The 20,595-nt window shown below is 35.9% G+C and overlaps 4 protein-coding genes across 4 annotated transcripts; 3 read left to right on the top strand and 1 right to left on the bottom strand.

Annotated features, from left to right (window-relative positions):
• The first annotated feature begins 802 nt into the window (after positions 1-802).
• On the top strand, positions 803-3,383 carry LOC112705579 (uncharacterized). The gene is made up of 2 exons (XM_025756449.2): positions 803-2,786; positions 2,896-3,383. Exons 1-2 carry the CDS (start codon positions 842-844, stop codon positions 3,231-3,233), a joined length of 2,283 nt encoding a protein of 760 aa, XP_025612234.2. The 5' UTR covers positions 803-841; the 3' UTR covers positions 3,234-3,383.
• A 7-nt stretch (positions 3,384-3,390) lies between these two features.
• LOC112705595 (glucose-1-phosphate adenylyltransferase large subunit 3, chloroplastic/amyloplastic) lies at positions 3,391-7,575 on the top strand. The gene is made up of 15 exons (XM_025756468.3): positions 3,391-4,117; positions 4,265-4,378; positions 4,458-4,631; positions 4,713-4,805; positions 4,896-4,979; positions 5,079-5,134; positions 5,317-5,410; positions 5,496-5,608; positions 5,738-5,810; positions 6,012-6,092; positions 6,347-6,433; positions 6,672-6,776; positions 6,947-7,053; positions 7,141-7,201; positions 7,310-7,575. Exons 1-15 carry the CDS (start codon positions 3,881-3,883, stop codon positions 7,409-7,411), a joined length of 1,581 nt encoding a protein of 526 aa, XP_025612253.1. The 5' UTR covers positions 3,391-3,880; the 3' UTR covers positions 7,412-7,575.
• Positions 7,576-8,072: 497 nt separating this feature from the next.
• Positions 8,073-15,310, bottom strand: LOC112763379 (uncharacterized). The gene is made up of 16 exons (XM_072232983.1): positions 15,095-15,310; positions 14,610-14,986; positions 14,175-14,533; positions 13,468-13,533; positions 13,066-13,186; positions 12,817-12,931; positions 10,922-11,151; positions 10,760-10,853; positions 10,423-10,536; positions 10,173-10,295; positions 9,720-9,824; positions 9,257-9,415; positions 9,104-9,172; positions 8,849-8,938; positions 8,618-8,758; positions 8,073-8,528 (listed from the first exon to the last, which is right to left on the bottom strand). Exons 1-16 carry the CDS (start codon positions 15,215-15,217, stop codon positions 8,265-8,267), a joined length of 2,550 nt encoding a protein of 849 aa, XP_072089084.1. The 5' UTR covers positions 15,218-15,310; the 3' UTR covers positions 8,073-8,264.
• LOC112705613 (E3 ubiquitin-protein ligase RHF1A) lies at positions 11,301-13,744 on the top strand. Its single transcript, XM_025756490.2, has 8 exons — positions 11,301-11,609; positions 11,850-11,896; positions 12,021-12,083; positions 12,192-12,303; positions 12,456-12,688; positions 12,781-12,876; positions 12,960-13,294; positions 13,404-13,744. Exons 1-8 carry the CDS (start codon positions 11,532-11,534, stop codon positions 13,406-13,408), a joined length of 969 nt encoding a protein of 322 aa, XP_025612275.1. The 5' UTR covers positions 11,301-11,531; the 3' UTR covers positions 13,409-13,744.
• Positions 15,311-20,595: the final 5,285 nt, after the last annotated feature.

The raw sequence follows: 20,595 nt of genomic DNA, 5'->3' as shown, positions 1-20,595 counted from the left end.
ATGCGGCTCTTCCCACCGCAGAGTAACCGCCTTGAATCTCTCATACATGGCTCTTGATGCCACCATCCCTCCGCATCTTGGAAACCTGTCATTTCTTTCTTGCCTGCGTCTTCCCAACAATAGCTTCCATGGTACTCTACCTGCTGAACTTGCTGGATTACGTAGACTGAGCATCATCAACCTCAGATTCAACAAATTCACAGGAAGCATCCCGTCCTGGTTTGAGTCTCTACCCAAACTAAAATACCTGTTACTGAGAGGGAACAGTTTCTCTGGCACAGTCCCACACTTTCTGTTCAACATGACTTCCCTGCAATATCTTGTACTTTCTGATAACCAGTTTTGGGGTCCCTTACCTTCCAACATTTTCTTGTCTCCTTCTTTGCAATATCTGTATCTTACTCACAACCAAATTTCAGGAGCTATCCCTTCAGCTATCATCAACAGTTCGTTACTGCAGGTTATTGACCTCGACTACAACAACCTATCCGGAAAACTGCCAGAGCGCATCTTCCACCATCTTCCAAACTTGAAAGGGCTTTACGTGTATAGTAATGCCTTATCCGGTGAACTTCCACGCAGTTTGTTCGATTGCAAGCAACTGCAATATTTATCCTTATCCTACAACACCTTCGGTGGAAACATACCATCTGCCATCGGGAATTTAACAAGCCTCAAAGAGATCTATCTTGGCCATAACAATTTTAGAGGTATCGTATGTCATGCCAATATGACTCTCCGAATTGAGTTTGATTATCTTTATCATTATTTATGCAATTTAACATATGTTGTGGCAGGTGCAATACCAAATGAGATTGGTAATCTACGTAGTTTAGAGATTATGAGTCTTCCTTTCGCCAATGTGAGTGGCTACATTCCGCCATCAATCTTTAATATTTCTACCCTACAGGAAATTACAGTTACTGGAGATCATTTATCAGGCAGCCTCCCAGCAAACCTAGGCTCCATGCTTCCAAAACTTGTTAGGCTGTACATGGGGATTAATTATCTCAGTGGAAGAATCCCAAGCTCCTTGTGCAATGCCACTATGCTTAATACCATAGATTTGGCTTACAATTCATTTTCTGGATATATTCCAGACATTTTTGGCAGCTTAAGAAGTCTCCAGCTGCTCAATCTTGGTGCAAATAATTTGACAAGTGATGCATCCGATTCAGAGCTAAGCATTATAAATTCTTTGACAAATTGTAGATTTCTCAAAAAGTTGATATTTTCTGGAAATCCATTGGATTCTATTCTTCCAATATCGGTAGGAAACCTTTCTACTTCTCTGGATGACTTGAATCTTAAGAGTTGTTCAATGAGAGGCACCATTCCAGCAAGTATTGGCAACTTGAGCAGCTTGATAAACCTTGACTTTGGTGATAATAATTTTGTTGGAACCTTTCCTACTAGCATAGGGAAATTAATAAAGCTACAAGGCCTCTTTTTAGATGGCAACCAATTGGAAGGATTTGTTCCGAATCAATTGTGTCAACTAACGAGCTTGTATAAATTTTCCATTATAAGCAACAAGTTCTCTGGCCCTATACCTTCTTGCTTAGGGAATCTTACCTCATTGAGATGGCTTTGGCTTTCTTCAAATAAATTCAACTCAATACCTTCCACCTTGTGGGGGCTGTCCGATTTATTGCTTTTAGACTTATCTTCCAATAATTTAAGTGGATATCTCCCAATAGATAGTGGAAATCTAAAAGCCATAGGTTGGATTTATTTATCAGGAAATCAATTTTCAGGTAGCATCCCAAGAAGCCTCAGCAATCTTATGAATTTGGTTCTTCTTACCTTAGCAAGAAACAAATTTGAAGGGCCCATCCCAGAATCATTTGGTCGTATGGTAAGTTTGGAACAACTTGACTTATCAGAAAATATCTTGTCTGGTGTCATTCCTAAAACATTGGAGGCACTTGTGTATCTGAAATATTTCAATGTTTCTCACAATAAATTAAAAGGAAAAATCCCGGATGGGGGACCTTTTGCAAACTTCTCAGCTCAGTCGTTCATGGGGAATAAAGAATTATGTGGTGCTCCACGTTTCCATTTTTCGGAATGTAAAATTGAAAAATCCCGAAAATGGAATGCACATATTGTGTTGACATATGTTTTACCTGCAGCAATAGTTGTCACCCTTCTTGTGGCATTCCTTTGCATCCTAAAATTCCGGAAGCACAAGGTGGTCAACAATTCAGAGGTGAATCAATCAGGAGAAAGATGGAGAAGAATATCATACTATGAAATTCAGCAAGCAACAGATAGGTTCAATGATGGCAACTTGCTTGGTGTAGGGAGTTTTGGAAGAGTGTATAAAGGAGTACTCTCAGATGGGACGAATGTTGCAGTAAAAGTGTATAATCTGGGGCTAGAAGGAGCATTTAGGAGTTTTGATGCTGAATGTGAGATATTGCGCAGTGTCCGCCATCGAAACTTAACCAAAATCATTAGCAGCTGCAGCAACATGGACTTCAAGGCATTGATCCTAAGCTACATGCCTAATGGGAGTTTAGAGAGGTGGCTACACTCGGAACACCATAGCTTGAGTATGATCCAGAGGCTAAACATAATGATAGATGTTGCAGAAGCAATGGATTATCTGCACAATGGTGGTTCTGCACCAATTATACATTGTGATTTGAAACCGAGCAACATATTACTAGATGAAGACATGGTTGCCCATGTGGCTGATTTTGGCATTGCAAAATTGCTGAGTGGGGATGACTCCATCACTCAAACCATGAATCTAGCCACAATAGGCTATATGGCCCCTGGTGAGTTTCTTATTCAATCTTATGCTTTTTATAATAAACCTTGATAGCAATCAACTAGGAATCAAATTTGTTTTGCTTCCACTTTGTTGTTTTGCTTCTTATTTTGTAGAATATGGACTTGAGGGAACAGTGTCTAGACAAGGTGATGTGTATAGCTATGGAATTTTACTAATGGAGACCTTCACACAGAAAAAACCCACTGCTGAAATGTTTGTGGGAGAGTTTAGCATCAAAGAGTGGGTGAAAATGTCATGCCCTGATTCACTACTTGATATCATTGATGCAAAATTATTAGTGGAAGAAGGAGAGCCAAATACCACACAGGATTGCTTGTTGTCTATAATGACTCTAGCTCTGGATTGCTCAGCTGAGTCACCTGGGCTAAGGACAAATATAAAAAGTGTTGTGGTTGCGCTCAAGAAGATTAAAAGATTACTCTTGAACTAAAAACACATTGCTTGAACTGTGTATTTGTTGTTGTGTTCTGTTTTTTCTTTAATAGTTTAGTGTTTTTATTTGTTTGTTGTAATGTTTGTGCTGTCCAAACTTATTGAGGTAAAATGAGAATAATGTCTGCTAAGAAAATGATGACCAAAATTGAACAGTTTATGTAGGAGAAGCAAGGCTTTGTTCTACATGCACCAAATTTGCTTTTTGCCTTTGGTTAAGCAACTTTTCCCACTGAAAATTTAAGTTTGAAGTTGGAAACTAAATAGTTGTATACGACACTATAGAATAAGGAATGATTCCTAAGCAATATTTATCACCCGAAAGGTCAGAGTTAGTTTCCGGCTAAAACATATCAGAATATTCCTTAACTGATGAGACCAAAACGAATTCCAGGGACTAACTTGTCATTTATCATGTGTGTTTCCTTGAGCACTATGTTAAATAACCAGTAAAATACAAAAGAAATTGGTGGATGCAATTGAATTTAGATAACGTGGCCCAATCCCTTCAATATGGAAGCCTTCTGATGTGCATGCAACCAAAAATCTTCACTCTCTACACAGCAGACACACACAGAGGACAAGATATTCATCTATAATCTGAACTTAAATAGCCACTTCATCCCTCGCTCCGGTGGCCGGAAAATGGCAGTGCCTGCGAGCGGACAGATGTCAGTCTCATCCGTGATGCAGTTACGTGGACCAACAAGTCTCAGCCTCAGTGGTAAGAAGTGGAGTCATCTTGTGAAGTTTAGTAATGGAGAAGTAATGGGACGTAAGCTCAGGCTAAGACAACAGCATGGTGGCAACGGCTGCACTAACAATGTTAGGAGGAACCATATATGCATGTCTCTCACTGCTGACGTGGGTAGTCAATCCAAGGTTTATTACCTCACTCCCTAGTCCTTTACTTTGATTCTTAACCATTGTCCATGGGATACTTTTGTTGGAAGAAAAATTTCTTGTAAATGCATAATTTGTAAAGAATGAATTAATTTATGTAAAGCACATGATGATGGGGCGCTGCAGTTGAGAGACTTGGATGCTGAGAGAAGGGATGCTAGGACGGTTGTGGCGGTTATACTTGGTGGAGGAGCCGGAACCCGTCTCTTTCCTCTTACAAAGCGCCGAGCCAAACCTGCTGTCAGTTTCTTTTCTGTTCTCATTGTATTCTATTTTTCAATTGTTGAATGTTTATGGAATTGGCCATCATGTTGTGTAGGTTCCTATTGGAGGTGCTTATAGGCTCATTGATGTGCCAATGAGCAACTGCATCAACAGTGGCATCAACAAGGTCTACATTCTCACTCAGTTCAACTCAGCTTCACTCAACAGGCATATTGCACGTGCTTACAACTCTGGCACTGGTGTCACCTTTGGAGATGGCTATATTGAGGTATACTTGGCATGGATTCTGTGTTGAAGAACTATACTTGTGATTACTCAAGACTAAGAATGCTTGTATTTATTATTTCAGGTTCTTGCTGCCACTCAAACTCCAGGGGAGGCAGGTAAAAGATGGTTTCAGGGTACTGCTGATGCCGTGAGGCAGTTCCACTGGCTCTTTGAGGTATAATAATTCTGTAGAAATTAGAGTAGTTACATAATCTACACTTGAACTCTTTAATCCAAGTTATGTTGTTTAACTATGATGCTGTAGGATCCTAGAAGCAAGGATATTGAGGATGTCCTGATTCTTTCTGGGGATCATCTCTACCGAATGGACTATATGGACTTTGTTCAAGTAAGGCACCGTTTCGTCCAATCAATAGTTCTTCCTTTCCTCCTTCAATACTGTTGATGCATTCAAATTTGACATGTTCTGACTCATCTTCATATCCAGAATCATCGCGAGAGTGGTGCAGATATTACTCTTTCTTGTCTCCCCATGGATGACAGGTAGGTTGGGTTAATGGTTTTCGAATCTGTTTCTAGTATACATAATCACATGATGTATATCTTGAAATCACTGTCATCTTTCTCTGAATGAGAAACTAGCTCTTTTATCAGTTCAAATGAATAAATGATTCAACAATGTTTGTCACATATTATTGTTTAAAACTCTCCTTCATATGTGACAGCCGTGCCTCTGATTTTGGTCTAATGAAGATAGATGATAAAGGAAGGATTCTCTCATTCAGTGAAAAGCCCAAAGGAGAAGACCTAAAAGCAATGGTAATATAACTCATGTTTGTGCTGCTGCTTACATATTAGGAGTTTCAAGAATAAGGTTTACAGCTAATACGGCTTCATAATATAGCAAGTAGATACAACTGTTCTTGGGCTTTCAAAGGAAGAGGCTGTAAAGAAACCATACATTGCTTCTATGGGTGTGTATGTATTCAAGAAGGAGATACTTCTGAATCTATTAAGGTACTGAACTATAGCAACATGTGAGGCTTTTCAGAGAGCATTCAAATAAAATAATATTAACTGAAAATGAACTGACTCATCCTATTGCAAATCTTGTTTCGCTAAGTGCTACAAATTTATTTAATATAGATGGCGGTTTCCAACTGCAAATGACTTTGGATCAGAGGTCATCCCTGCCTCAGCTAGAGAATTTTACATGAAGGTAAAGGAATAATTCACATATGATATTACATGTGGTGTGATATTTATCTTTCATTTTTAGTGCACTAGATTTCAATCCACCCATGCAATCCACATATATACAACCATGATATATTTATGAGAAAAATGGAATCCTGCCTTTGGATCTAGCAGAAAGCCTATGTTCACCCCATGAACATTCATAACAAATACTTGCCTGCAGGCTTATCTCTTCAATGATTACTGGGAGGACATAGGAACGATCCGATCATTCTTTGAGGCAAATCTAGCCCTCACTGAGCATGTGAGTCTCAAATTTTACTGTATTGCCACTCTTATTGAGCTTCAATATCATGAATATATCCAGATTTCTAACTAGTGGAAGGCTGTCCTACAGTACAGGTAAACCTAAGACATCAATTAAACTTCAAGCTTTAAAAACTTCTACAAACATGTATCAATTAACCTTTATAATTTTATTTTCAAAGAACAATTTTGCTTGTTCCATGATTGAGGTGTTTAACCTTACTGACTTAGAAAATATTGTGTAATTTTCAGCCACCCAGGTTTAGCTTTTACGATGCCGCAAAGCCGATGTATACATCAAGAAGAAACCTGCCTCCATCAAAGATTGACAACAGCAAGGTCAGTCAGTATCTAGTCTTCAAACTTGCACATGAACATATATTGTAAGAAATCAACAATAAGAAGCACAAAAACCATAGCACGTGCTGATGGGTATGGATTTAATTAATTTATAGAAAAAACAAGAAAATTCATAAATCATGTATTATTGCATGCCTCTGTTATCATCTAAGGATGGAATCACTATTATTTTCTGCTATCAAATCTCAAATTTCACATTTTAGTTGTCCTTATGCAGATTGTTGATTCAATTATATCACATGGGAGCTTTGTGGATAGTTCGTTCATAGAGCATAGTGTGGTTGGAATCAGATCCAGAATAAACTCAAATGTTCACTTAAAGGTTCCGTGTAACAATTCTAGTTACAGAAGATAGCAATGCAATGCATTTTTTCACTAGCACTACTATAAACACCTGATTTATCAGCAGCAATTCTCAAATTCATAGGTTAAACATTTCAGAAATTTTTGTTAACTAGAAATATATATAATACATACTCTTCGTCGATGCAGGATACTGTGATGCTTGGTGCTGATTTCTACGAAACAAAATCAGAAGTGACAGCACTATTAGCCGAGGGAAGAGTTCCTATAGGGATAGGAGAAAATACAAAAATCAAGTACACACTGCAACTCTCACTTTCTTAATATTTGTCCATTGGTTCCTCTTTTCATGTGTTCTCACTTCTTTCTTGTCACATATGCAGAGACTGTATTATTGACAAAAATGCTAGAATTGGAAAGAATGTTGTAATCGCAAATAAGGATGTAAGCTTTGTGAAACTAAGCTGTGACAGATTTTTTCTTCTTTATATATATAGCACAAATCAGAGAATGATTGTTGTATGATGAAATTTGGTTTTGAATGAACTGCAGGGCGTACAAGAGGCTGATAGATCTTCAGAAGGGTTTTACATCCGTTCTGGTGTTACCATTGTATTGAAAAACTCAGTAATTGAAGATGGACTGGTCATATAATAAATAAATAGATAAATAAATCATTGCAGTAAATTCACCCATCATTCACATGATCCATTTTCTCATGGATTATCATAACATGTAACGACGGGAATGTTTTGGTTTTATAATGATAGGGGAAAAAACTAATAAAAAAGTATCAATTACCAATATTTTGGTTTTTATATCATACTTCTTATATTCCAGTTCTGCATGGTTTAGTTACAGCTCATGTAATTATATGTTCTAGTTATTTTAAGTAATTTTAAGATTTTCCCAATGAACTATAATTTAAATGGCATAATTTTCGGTCTCGGGTTCGAGTCTTACTCCTAATTTTGGGAAAAGAAAAAAAAAAGTAACTTTAAGATTTCACATACATAGCAATACCCCCTCATCGCTACAATTTTAAAAACTCATCAATTGGTTGACCTGAAAAACGAAACAGAAATTAGGAAATTCTAAGTATTTACTGTTGGTTGTAATTATCTTCAAATATATATCAATATTTTTAGACTTTGATTTGGGTTTAGAAAACATGTGACTTTATATTATCCCAATTATCATAAATTGTCACTCAACAAAAGTAATTATGTTAAGAACCTATTCTTTAAATGGTCATAATAAATAAATCTGACTAAACGACAATCTAAAACATTTTATATTAGTACATAAGAATTAATTTCATAAAAGTCAAGAATAATAAATATTTTTATTTTTTATTCATTGACCTAATATATTATGTTCCTAAACGAAGACTATCAACATAGACGATTTTTTTAACGATGAATGTATGAAGTTAAAGCCACTTTCAGTTTCAGGCACAATAAGATCTATCACTATCATATTTATAGACCGGAAGTTTAGGCAAGGTTTATGGAATAAGCTCCTCAGAGTTAAACATCAACTCATTTTCATATTTCTGCAGAACAAACCTCTCCTCGGGAACTGTAATGGTGGTAACAGTACATTTCATGTCAGAAAAAGGTTTCCTACAAGTCCTGCCTGCTCGATGAAGATAATCAATGGCAGTCCTTGGCAAGTCAAAGTTGTAGATATGAGACATTTCAGGAAGGTCAACTCCTCTAGCAGCTATATCTGTTGCTACAAGCAGATATCCACCTCCTTTTCGAACCTCCTGAATCGAAGACATAGCACACAGCACACACTTGTCACCATCCTTTGTTGAAATCAATACATATTCTTATGCTACTGAATGGAACTTACCAACAATGAAACTGCGCGTGAGTTGAAATTCATGTCATCCTCGAGAAGGACAATATCTAAAGGCCCTTCATATGATGTCTTCAAAAAGTCAATGACAAGGTCTGTTGATGGAGCGTTTCCAGCCTTTTTGGACTTCTCAGACTGCATAGTGCATAACTTACAGATTACATAATCCAACTGAGAAAGAGTGAGGAGGAGGAGTAGATATTCAGAAAGCTATTCTTGACATACCTGTTCACCAACAAATATAATGCCAGACTCAGGTGCATCAGATTGAATCAAGGATAATAGGGTTTGTAGTTTCCTTTTGTTATTGCATATCTGGTGATTGAAACAGCATTAGAAATTCCATAATACCTAAAATAGGTTTCTAATGAATGAATGACTTGCAAAGTTAAGTTATTATAATATAAAACAGTATACATCTTTCCAAGCCCAAAGGAAACCGGGGCAACTAATGAAAAATGGATAACACAGACTTCTTACTATAAATCTATGACACAGGCGAGATGGCATGGGCTCCACTGGACTGACATGGATATGGATCACATCACTCTGGAAAACAAATAATGAAAAGCATAAAGTCAGAGTGAACTTTTAAGAAACCTCAAAGACAATCAAATAGTCATATCAACAGACCTTTGTCCATTTTTGCTGCACACAATCGTGAAGAAATCGTCTGTGCTGTGGTATAGATGCACTTGCAAAAACTGTCTGACGGTTATTGCACGATGAATATGAAGTCAAAAGCTTTCTAAGAGAACTAACTTGCTTTGAAGAACTGAAAATGAAGTCAACCTAAGCAGAAAAAAATATATGATATGACAAAGACTTAAAAATGATCAGGGGAAGGGTGAAAATTATATTTAAAAGAAAAAAGACAGGGCTTTATTTAATCTCAGGTCTTAATGCTTAAAGTTCTCAGGTTATAATTTCTGAAATTGCATCAATAGATGATAATGAGATGATCATGACATTTTCAAAGAATATCTAAGCATGGTGGTGCAATCATGTTTTACGAAACTTGCACACACACTGGGAAAAACAAATATGGAAATCTGCATAAATACTGACTAATTAAGTGGAGAAGAACAGCTTTTACCTCATCAACAATTAGCACCCGCACAGATTCAAGCAAGAAAATTTGTCTTTCAAGCATTTGGCATAAACTCCCAACTGTTGCAACCACTACTGTTGGAGGCTCTGCCTAGAATTTAAGAAAGATTAATCTTAAATGAGCATTAAAATGGTTTTCTCTATAAGACTCAATGCTTCCACTGATCAAAGAAAATGGCCAATTCTACAAGGTTAGACAACAACTGTGCAGTAGTTATTATCTAAACACACATTTGCTAAGCAAACCAATGAACTATAAGCAGTTGTATATGAGAATGCTAATGAAATGGCTTATATAATTTTTAGTAAATGTATTTTGCAGAATATAACATACTAAAGCATTAGTTTCACTGTGTACCATTAGTATCTATAGCAGCGAAAATGTAGAAAACAAGAAATTAAACAGAATTTACTCTAAAAGAGGATGAAAGGGTTTTACCTTTAACCAACTCTTGTGTCTTCTCAATGTTCCTCCATCCAAGAGAGCCATGATGGTACACGACTTCTGCTCCCCGTCGACTCCAGTTGGCTTTGCTGCCAACATCCTTGCAACTTTAGTGACCTTGCCATTAAAATGTTTTCACTCAGTAATTAGCCCTTTCCAAGGGAAATCGCCCTGTTATGTGGCGCCAAAAATATTTATCATGTTGCTATAGCATAAAAAGTTCAAAACTCGTCGGCATTCTTACTTGCATGCCAAGTTCACGAGTGGGGACGACAACAAGCGCTTGCACAGAAGATTTCAAAGTGTTGATGATGGAATAAATCAAAAGCAGGTATGTAAGTGTCTTCCCAGAACCTGTCTAGATTATAAGTAAAATAAGGTTACAGATCCACATTAGTATTACTTCTTTAACATTGAATGTTAGGCTAACACACGGAAAGATAAGTAAACAAGGAAAAATGTTTAGCCATATGAGAATCAGTCAAAAAGTTTTCTAACACGTTGAAACGAAACCAAGGAAAAAGGAGAGAAAAGTTTGCTATCAATAAGCATACAAATTGAAAAGAGCAGAATAACCTAACCTGAGCATGAAGTATACAGTCACGGCCAGAGAAAAGATGAGGCAAAGCCTCCCTCTGAACATCTGTAGGCATCACATATCCAATCTCTTCCATCCTGAAACAGCAACAACAATGACTGAGTATGATTAAGCAGAGCACAATAAAGAAGAAACTTGAAATTACCTTTGCAAAATATGGGTGGGGACATGAGGCTGGCATATATCTCGCAAAGTGGGAGAATGGTTAGTAAGTGGTGGTTGTGGAAGAATGCACTGAGCTGCAGGGTGGGTTCGATTAAGGTTACGTAAGCGAGGCACATGATAAACCGTTACAGTTCGCTTTACAAATGGCGCGACCCTGACCCCAAGGGAGAAACTGTGAGTCTCCATGGACATGGATGGAATGAGGATCTTCTATCTCGCTCACTCTCTCTGTAGACACTAGCCGTGGCGGTTTGGGTTCTATTTTCTGGGCCAGGGTCTGGGCCTGGCCTGGCCTTTTTTATTCTAACAAAAAATGTATTGGACCTAATAAAAAAGATATGGATGATTGGATGATGATCGGATCAAAATCAAACAAAGGCATAGGCGTCTGACTCGGAAGGTGGATGCGTGTTGGTGGCTGCTTTTCCTCTTTTTCTGCTTTCTGCAATCGCTTTCTTTGACTTTTTTACAATCTCCGAGTCCCTGTCACTCACTATTCACTAATATAAGGCTGCTCAGTGCCCTTCTTTTTCTTGTTCAACGAAAATCGAAAGTCTCCTTCTCCGACACGCTACCTATAGTCCTATCCAATGCCCACTTCCGACGACTGCTCCGATGACGCCTGCAGCATTTGTCTTGAACCCTACACCGCCAACGACCCCGCCACTGTATCATTCTCTTCTTTTATTTATTTATTTTTTTAGTTTTGTGGACAATTTACAATCTTTATTCAACACGATTGTAGCCACATGGATTACTAATAGTATACTCTAGTTTTAAGAGATTTGGTATTGCTCAGAATTTCATATACATAATTGCACTTGGATGTTTGCATTCTTACTGTTGCTAGTGCAATTGTTAACATTTAACAATGAATGTTTATTGACATGTTTTCTTTCCGATCCCAGATTACCAGTTGCAAACATGATTATCATCTGCATTGTATTATTGAATGGTAAGCCTAATTTCTCTTTAAATATAAATCAAGCTTCCCCTTTCATGATTTATAGACATGAAAAATGATCCAATTCTCTGTTTCTCACGTATTTTCCTTTCCTTTCTTTTTTTTTTTTCCTTAGGTCACAGAGAAGCAAAGAGTGCCCAATATGTTGGCAGTTACTTAGCTTAAAAGACCCCACCAGGTATTTGGTTCTACCTTCGGTGCATTTTTCTTTTCAGTTTTTGTTAGTATGCTTTTTAACTTGTAGTTTTAACCAATAATCCATCACCGATTTTTTTTCCCCCCCCAGCCAAGAGCTTCTAGCTGCAGTGGAGGCTGAAAAACGCTTAATATCCAGGAATGAACATTCATCTTCATACGCCAGCTCTCCTAGTCCCCTTGAACGACTCAATGATGATCATGTGAGTGATTGGAAGAGTATTATATCTGTTTTCTTTTGTTAATATTTACTTGTATGAGTTGTGTTGATACAAGATTACAAGTATCATTTCATGAACTTGAGGTAAAAAGAGAAAAAATAATCATGGGTAAATTAATTTGCTGGTGTTTGCAGGATTATCCTTGTTCAGATGACTCTGATCTTGATGAGCAACTTATGCAACACCTAGATGCTACTGCAGCAAGCACAACTGGTCATATTCACACACGAAAAAGGCAGAGATATTATGGTGCAGGTCCATCAGAGGTGCTTGTTTCAAATTCTTCTATTCCAGCTTCTAGGATTCAGCCACCATCTGAGGGTAGTGTTTCATCATCTTCTGAGAGTGAAGTCTCTTTAAAGCCCAGGTATAAAGCAAGCAATGCAATTTGTTATTCATCAGGAAGCTCATGTTGGTCTTAGAGTCTAATCACTCAATTCATTTCTCCTGCTGTTTTAGCTGGCAACCACTTGAGAGTGATAGGAGAGTGAACACTGCTGAAATGTTCTCCTTCCCCAAGTCCATCAAGTCCAAATTTTCTGCTGCTTCGGCAAGGTAAAGTGAATATTTGTTGCAGTTTGTGCCAGCTACTACAAGAATCGCATTGTTGCTAATGTTATACATGAATATTGTAACAGATATAAGGAATCAATTTCAAAAAGCACTCGAGGCCTTAAAGAGAAGTTGATTGCTCATAATGCCTCAGTGAAAGAGCTCAGTAAAGGTGTTCGGCGTGAGATGAACGTAGGCATTGCTGGTGTTGCAAAGATGATCGAACGTCTTGATCTTTCGTCGAAACGGTCAAGTACCATCAGGCCAGTCAATGGTGGTAGGGGCATCTCTATCATCCCCTTCAAAGGGAAGTCTGTCCAGCAGAATAATGCCATTGAGCAGCAGCAATCTGGAGTTTTGGTTTGTCATATTAGTTCAGACTCTCCATCTCTTGTTCCTCCTCCAACTCCAAGTGTTCAGGGTACTACATATAATCCCTAGCTCCTACAGTATCACAGATTTTATCTATGTTCAAACCATTTATTCTTAAAAGGATTGGTTCTTTACACGCGTTTATTTTGGTCCTTTAGAGTGAACAAATGCCGTGAAGACTTAAGCTGGGATTAACAAATCTACCATGCTATGCTCTGTCACCAGTCCAGGAAGAGGCCTGCAGTGCAAGAGACGTCCTGGTAGCCAATGTACCTGTTGGTATGCGTCCTGCATATGCTCAATAATTTCTAGGAGTTACGGATTATTTATGATCCGTTTACAGTCAAGTGCTTTCTTCTATTCTGAATAAGTGCCTATCAAATAGATACTGTGAACTGCATTGATTCTTATTATCTTATCCCATCTATGTTGCTTTCTTAAGAGCCTTTCACATGCCGATACTTGCATTGATCTGAATGAAATAGTAGCGTTTCTCTGACATACGTTATTCAAATAACTAATTGATACAGACTAAAGAGGTATCTCGTTCTGTTTTAGTGGATTGGTTTCATGGCTTGTTATTACGTGCCACTGAAAGCAACATGTACCCATTATTACTATTTCTGAAATAGAGAAAACATTGCCATTGACCTTCTCATAATATCTTGCACAACCGGTACACAAACTTTATTCATATCGAAATACGCTAAACTCTAGTTTCAACCCCACACCCACAACATAATCTAAATAAGTATCTCCTTTGATAGTGCTGCATATTCACAGGGCCTAACCATATATATATGTGTATATATATAACAGTACTAAGCATTGACGATCACGCCACCTGCAAAAAATCGCACAATCTATAAGCATGATTTGATACCCCAAAAAGGCCAAAACACAAAAGTCTAGGGAAAGAAGTCACGTACCATTTGGATGGAGAACTTGGCCACTAAAGTAAGAAGAGTCCTGAAGGGATGCCAAGAACAAATAACAGGGTGCAATCTCCGATGGTTGAGCTGCTCGCTTCATTGGCACCTCTGACCCTAAACTCTGAATCATCTCGGCAGGCATGGAAGCTGGTTGTATTGGCGTCCAAACCGGACCCGGCGCCACCGCATTCACCCGAATCCCCTTGCTCACCAGCATCCGAGCAAGCCCTCTTGTGAAGGCCACAATGGCTCCCTTCGTTGCGGTATAGTCCAGTGCTTGAGGACTTCCACTGTAGGCATTAACTGAGGTTGAGTTGATAATGGAACTCCCTTCTTTCATGTGAATCAGTGCATGCCTGCACACACCCTTTTGGGATCATTATATATTTTATTCTCTTTTCTAAACAACAATCCATGCCTGATTTTCCATACCTGACCAAGTAGAACTGCGAAAACATATTGGTCTTGAAGACTCTTTCTAGTTGATCTTGGGTGATTTCCTCGACCGATTTAGTCAAGTGCTGCTCGGCTGCATTGTTAACTAGAATATCAATGCGTCCATATTCTTGGACAACATGATCAACAACCTGCTTGCAGTTCTCATCAAATCCAATATCCGCAGCTATTGCCAAAGGATCTTGTGCATCACTTGTCTTGGATTCTAGCAGCATCTTAAGTGTGTCATCCTTGTCCCTGTCCTCGTGGCCCTTAACGTATGTAAATGCAACGGTTGCACCCTCTTTTGCAAAACACACACACACTGCTCTGCCTATCCCAGAATCACCTCCTGTCACCAAAGCCACCTTACCCTGTATATGGCCAAACCATTAAGCCAAAACAAACACTGCATTTAGATAACTTAGCATTAACACCTATCACACAGTAACACACCGTTATTGTGAATTTATGATGCATACCCAGAGCTTGTTGGAGGGCTTGTAGTCTGGACTTATGGCTTGAGGAATCGGATTCATTATGTACTCTTTCCCTGGCTGAGTCTCCTGGCTCTGAGGAGGGAACTTAACATCCTTGCTCGCCATTTTTGAAGAATGAGAGGCAGCGAGATTATGTGGGGCTGTGCTAGTTGAGTTTAAGGTGTGAGAATATATAGAGGTTGAATTAGAACTTAACTAGGTGTTGCTGATTGTTATGATGAAGAGATAGGTTTGTATTGGTAAGGATGAGTTATGTCCCCGAAGTCTAATGTGCTGGGGTGCCACGTAGAGGTGCATGCTGCCAACGTGTCATATTTGGGGGCACTGCCACTGTTCTTCACGACAAGGCAATCTAAGATCCTTGGCCAAGCGGTAGGGTAAAGCAGCTTGTGTGTGACCATGGATGTAACAATTCCACTTTTAAGTTCCATGAGACCATGACCAGTTTCTCCCTGGAAAATGGCCTGAATGTATAATTTTACAACAGAGATGCATGCATCAAGAAGAGTGCTACTAAGGTAGCGTTTGGTAGAGAGACAGAGACGGAAAGATTGAGATTGAGAGACAGAGACTAAAAGACAGAAATTGAAATAAATTTTAATATTCTGTTTGGTGCAAAATGAAAGACAGAAATTGAAACAAGAATAAAATTTTAATTTAATTTATACTAAAAATAAAATTAAAATTAATTAATTAAAATGAAGATATTTTAAGTATAAAATATTATTAAAATTTCAGTCTCTATCTCTCAAAATTTTAGTCTTTTGTATCTCTACTTTTTAAAAATACTGAAAAACAAACGCTATCTAAGTAATAATCCATAAACATACTCTAAACAGTAATATCCAAATTATGGAACGCTAAACATGGAGCTTATATATGCATCATTTTATTTCTTCTTTGCTTCTCTTGTTTCCATTATGACTTTGCGACAACCGAATAAAATCGTTAACTAAATACTGCATGCATACTGACAGGAACACACATCACATCAGAAACGGGATGCAAGGGTAGAATTGTGTAGAACTTTGATAATAATAATAATAATAATAATAATAATAATAATAATAATAATATTGATTGTAATAATGAGTGTGAAAAAACAAATTATTTTAACTTGAAAGCAAAGATGATATGATTTTGCGTGGTGACGTCATGTGTGATTTTATCTAAACACTATAAGAAGTTTTAATAATGGCGATACATTATACAAATACAGTCCACGTATGTGGAAAGCCCCTTCAAAAGAAGTGCGCTGGCCAAACCAATTCTTTAAGCCGTTAGATCTTCATGTCTTTCGAGAGGATGGAATCTTTTGGCAAATATGGCTGGAACTTTCGACTTTTATGGTTTTTGCATATTTTCCCAGGGTGAGGTATCATTTGCAATTTCACAAAATGTCCGTGTGCTTTTATAATTTGTTACATATGAAAAGCATTAGAAGAATTTTATTGTTTAATAATGAAAAGCATTAAATGTTTATAGAGATTATATCCTCTCAAACTTTTTTTTAATTATTTGATAAAATATGATCTTTTATTTTATATTTTTTAAATAAAATAAAAAAAATTATAAAAAAAATATTAAATGATTAAATATCACACTTTATTAAATAATTAAAAAAATTTACTCTTATATTGTATACACCGCTGTTCACGGCATATATATTTTGTATTTTTATTTTTTCACATGTTTTCGAGTTTCATTTCTAACCAAAAATATAAATATTAGATGTAAAAACTTCTTTCTATTGGTAGTATATCAAATCAAAAAAACATTAGGTGCACGTTAAAATTAGTTATTATATATTTGTATATAAATATGTATAATTTAGGGCAATTTACATAAATAAATTGTTACACCTTTAAAATTACGTAAATACATTGTTTCATATATCTATAGAAACCGCTACTGGCAATAGCGGTTTACATAAACACAGAATCTGCTACTGCCACTCACGAATTACATTCAAATGTAGCAGCATAGAAACCGCTAGAGCCTGTCGCGATTTCTATTTGTTTGGGGTTGATCATAAACCGCCAGTAGCGGTTTATGTGAATTGGGACACGTGTGTCGCGGTTTCTATTTATTTGGGGTTGGTCATAAACCGCTACTGCCAGCGGTTTATGTGAATTGGGACACGTGTGTAAACCACTGGAGGCAGCAGCGGTTTACGTTGTTGAGAGAGAAAGAAACGAGTATACATTTTTTGCAATCATATGATTTATATAGATAAAAAATGAAGTAATTTTTAAAGAAAAATGTATGCTTTAGTGAATTTTTTACTAAAAAGAAATTATTTTATCATTCATGAGTTTTAGAAGGAATAAAGATATAAAAAAAATAGTCTTAGTTTATATATTATAGTATTCTGTGAGTACACATTTTTTTTATTTGCTATTTAGTCTCATTTTAATAATAAATACAAATAAAAAATTATTACATGCATATTTATATTTTTTATTTTATTCATCAAATTATGATGCTATCACTATTATTTATCCAATCAATCAACTATAAAATACAAATAGTTTTATTTTTTGGTATAAGACAACAAAGTTGCACAAATAAAAAAAATTATTTAGCTAGAATCTCAAATGCAAATCAGTACCAAAGAACACAATCCCATGTTCCAAACTCTCTGAATCTCCTTTGAATGGTTGATATAAATAAAAGAGAATGAAGTGATTTTTTAAGAAAAAAAATATGCTTTAGTGAACTTTTAGCTAAAAATAAATTATTTTATTATTTATAAATTTTAAAAGAGATGAGAATAAAAAAAATTAGTCTTAGTTTATATAATTTAATACTTTGAGTACTGTATTTTTTTATTTGTAATTTGGTCTCACTTCTAATAATAAATACAAATAAAAACTCAAAGAGTGAGTACTCACAAAGTAGTAAAATAGCAAATCAAAGAGTGAGTACTCACAGAATACTAGAATATATAAACTAAGACTAATTTTCTTTTTTTTAATCTTCATTCCTTCTAAAACTCATGAATGATAAAATAATTTATTTTTAGTGAAAAATTTACTAAAGCATACATTTTTTCTTTAAAAATTACTTATTTTTTATCAATATAAATCATATGATTGTAAAAAATATATACTCGTTTCTTTCTCTTTCAACGTAAACCGCTACTGCTTCCAGCGATTTACACACGTGTTCTAATTCACATAAACCGCTACTGACGCGCAGTAGCGGTTTATGACCAACCCCAAACAAACAGAAACCGCGATAGGCTCTAGCGGTTTCTGTGCTGCTACATTTGAACGTAATCCGTGACTGACAGCAGCAGATTCTGTGTTTATGTAAACCGCTACTGCCAGTAGCGATTTCTATAAATATATGAAACAATGTATTTGCGTCTTCATTTTGGAAACAATGCATTTGTGTAATTTTAAAGGTGTAACAATTTATTTATGTAAATTGTCCTATAATTTAATTCATTTTAAATATATATTTTATATTTTAATATATATTTTATACTGATAATTAATTTTTATAATTAATTTTAATGTGTATTTAACATGATCGAATAAATCAATACTCGAATTATCGAACTATAACTCAACCATTAATTGTTTTATATAATAGCAGTGTAATTGTCTTTACATTTTCTTGAGTCTACATATAAATAGTTTAGTGTATATAATATTATGAAGTTTAGAAAAAAAATATAATTGTGATTGAGAAAATTTATTTTGTACGAAATTGTAAATTAAATTTTAACCAAGACTGTTGTGCTTAGATTAGCTTATAGGCAATTTATTTTCTTTTTTCTTAGCTTTCACTTTTTTTAAAAAAAGAAAAGAAAAAAAAGTCAAGAGAAGAAAACCCCAAAAGGCCAAAACGTCGCTAACTCCAAGTTCTGAACGTTATTCAATTTTTTAATATTATATGGGAACAAATTGAATTAGCAAAAAGGTTTGGGTTAGAAACACAAAGAAAGGAAAACCTGCAGAACAAAGGCATCAAGAAGATGCGGTGGGAAAATAAAAAACAACAGGCTCACCCTAGAATTCACCTATAATATGCTAGTTTGCTAAATATGGATATACAGAGAAACTAAGATTCGATTTGATGACGAAGTCCAACACTAAAAAGCTTTGGAGAGAGTAGGACCCTCGCTTAAAAAATTATGAATTCAAATTACCAAATTAGCCCTAGTGAAAGAACAGAATTGCATGATGCATGTACATGTACGACGAGGACTTGGCGGTTATGGTTAGGTGTTATGATTTATCACGTAAAAACCATTAAGTAACCAATATTAATTATTAGTGAAAACTCAGGTGAAGTCGACTTTACGTAAAGTTGATATCTAAAAATTGTTAGATGAAAATTTAGTCAAATCAATCAAATTATTTAACAGCTATACTAACTTCGCGTGAAATCGATTTTACCTGAGTTTTCACCTTAATTATTTTTTTATACTAAAATTATTGATCTCTTGCAATTTTTCATGACTTATCCCCTAATTGGGACCCTCTCAGAAAATGAAGGTCATGAAACATTTGATCTTAGCTTGTTATAGCACCACTCTCAGGATGAACGAACCGACAAAAAGTAGTATACGTACGATGCCCGTTAGTCATAGGAAAAGAAAATATCTCTAGCTACAACATTATTAATGCACAAAATCAAATAAATATTTAGTTAAATTTATTGAAGAATTTTCCTTTAAAAAAAATTCATATTTCTGTTGATAAGATATTAATAAATGAGTGGTGGGGGTGGCTTATCTACTTGGTTCATCACTGGATAACGGTTGGTACTGCCCTACTAGTATGTTTTTCTTTTTAATGAGATAGGGAATCACAAAGCCAGAATATTCAATACGACGCTATTTGTTAACGGCATTACAAATGTTACTTTCTCATCAGTTGGCGTTGCTCGAATAATAATAATTCAGTATTAGAAAAAAAAAATTGAGACGGTTGGATGAGTTATGTGAAAAGAATAATAGTTATGAATCTTCACAAATTTATTATAAGGTAATAAAATAGAAAAGATAGGTATCATGATGAGATTCCGTGCCAATCATGTGGTCCAATGTATAATATCAGGGTATCCTCAATTATGCAACAAATCTTGCTTTCGAGGTTACAGCGGCCCAAAGAATAATAATTGATTGATAATGTCATTATTAAAGGCAAATGGCCTAATCCCAAAGCTTACGGATACAATCATATTCACCGCTTTATTTTGCCAACAATGCTGATAGAATCATCATCTGAATAACAAACGCCGACTAGGAACTTATCATACTATTAGAGGAATAATTGTTGTTGTTTATTATTGATTAAGATTCCCAACTTAACAATCCTAAAAACACTTGAATTTATAGCAAAGTGTTCAATAAAAAATGTTCCAAAGAAATGGCTACGTAGCCAAAACTGCCAATATCTGCAAGTTGATTTGTTCATGTGTATGAAGTAAAAGGGGAAAAGAAAAAGATGGAAAACTAATAAAATATC

The sequence above is a fragment of the Arachis hypogaea genome, chromosome 1 (genome assembly GCF_003086295.3).
Source record: "Arachis hypogaea cultivar Tifrunner chromosome 1, arahy.Tifrunner.gnm2.J5K5, whole genome shotgun sequence".
In the NCBI taxonomy this organism is placed as follows: domain Eukaryota; kingdom Viridiplantae; phylum Streptophyta; class Magnoliopsida; order Fabales; family Fabaceae; genus Arachis; species Arachis hypogaea.
This window is presented reverse-complemented; position numbering and strand designations above follow the sequence as displayed.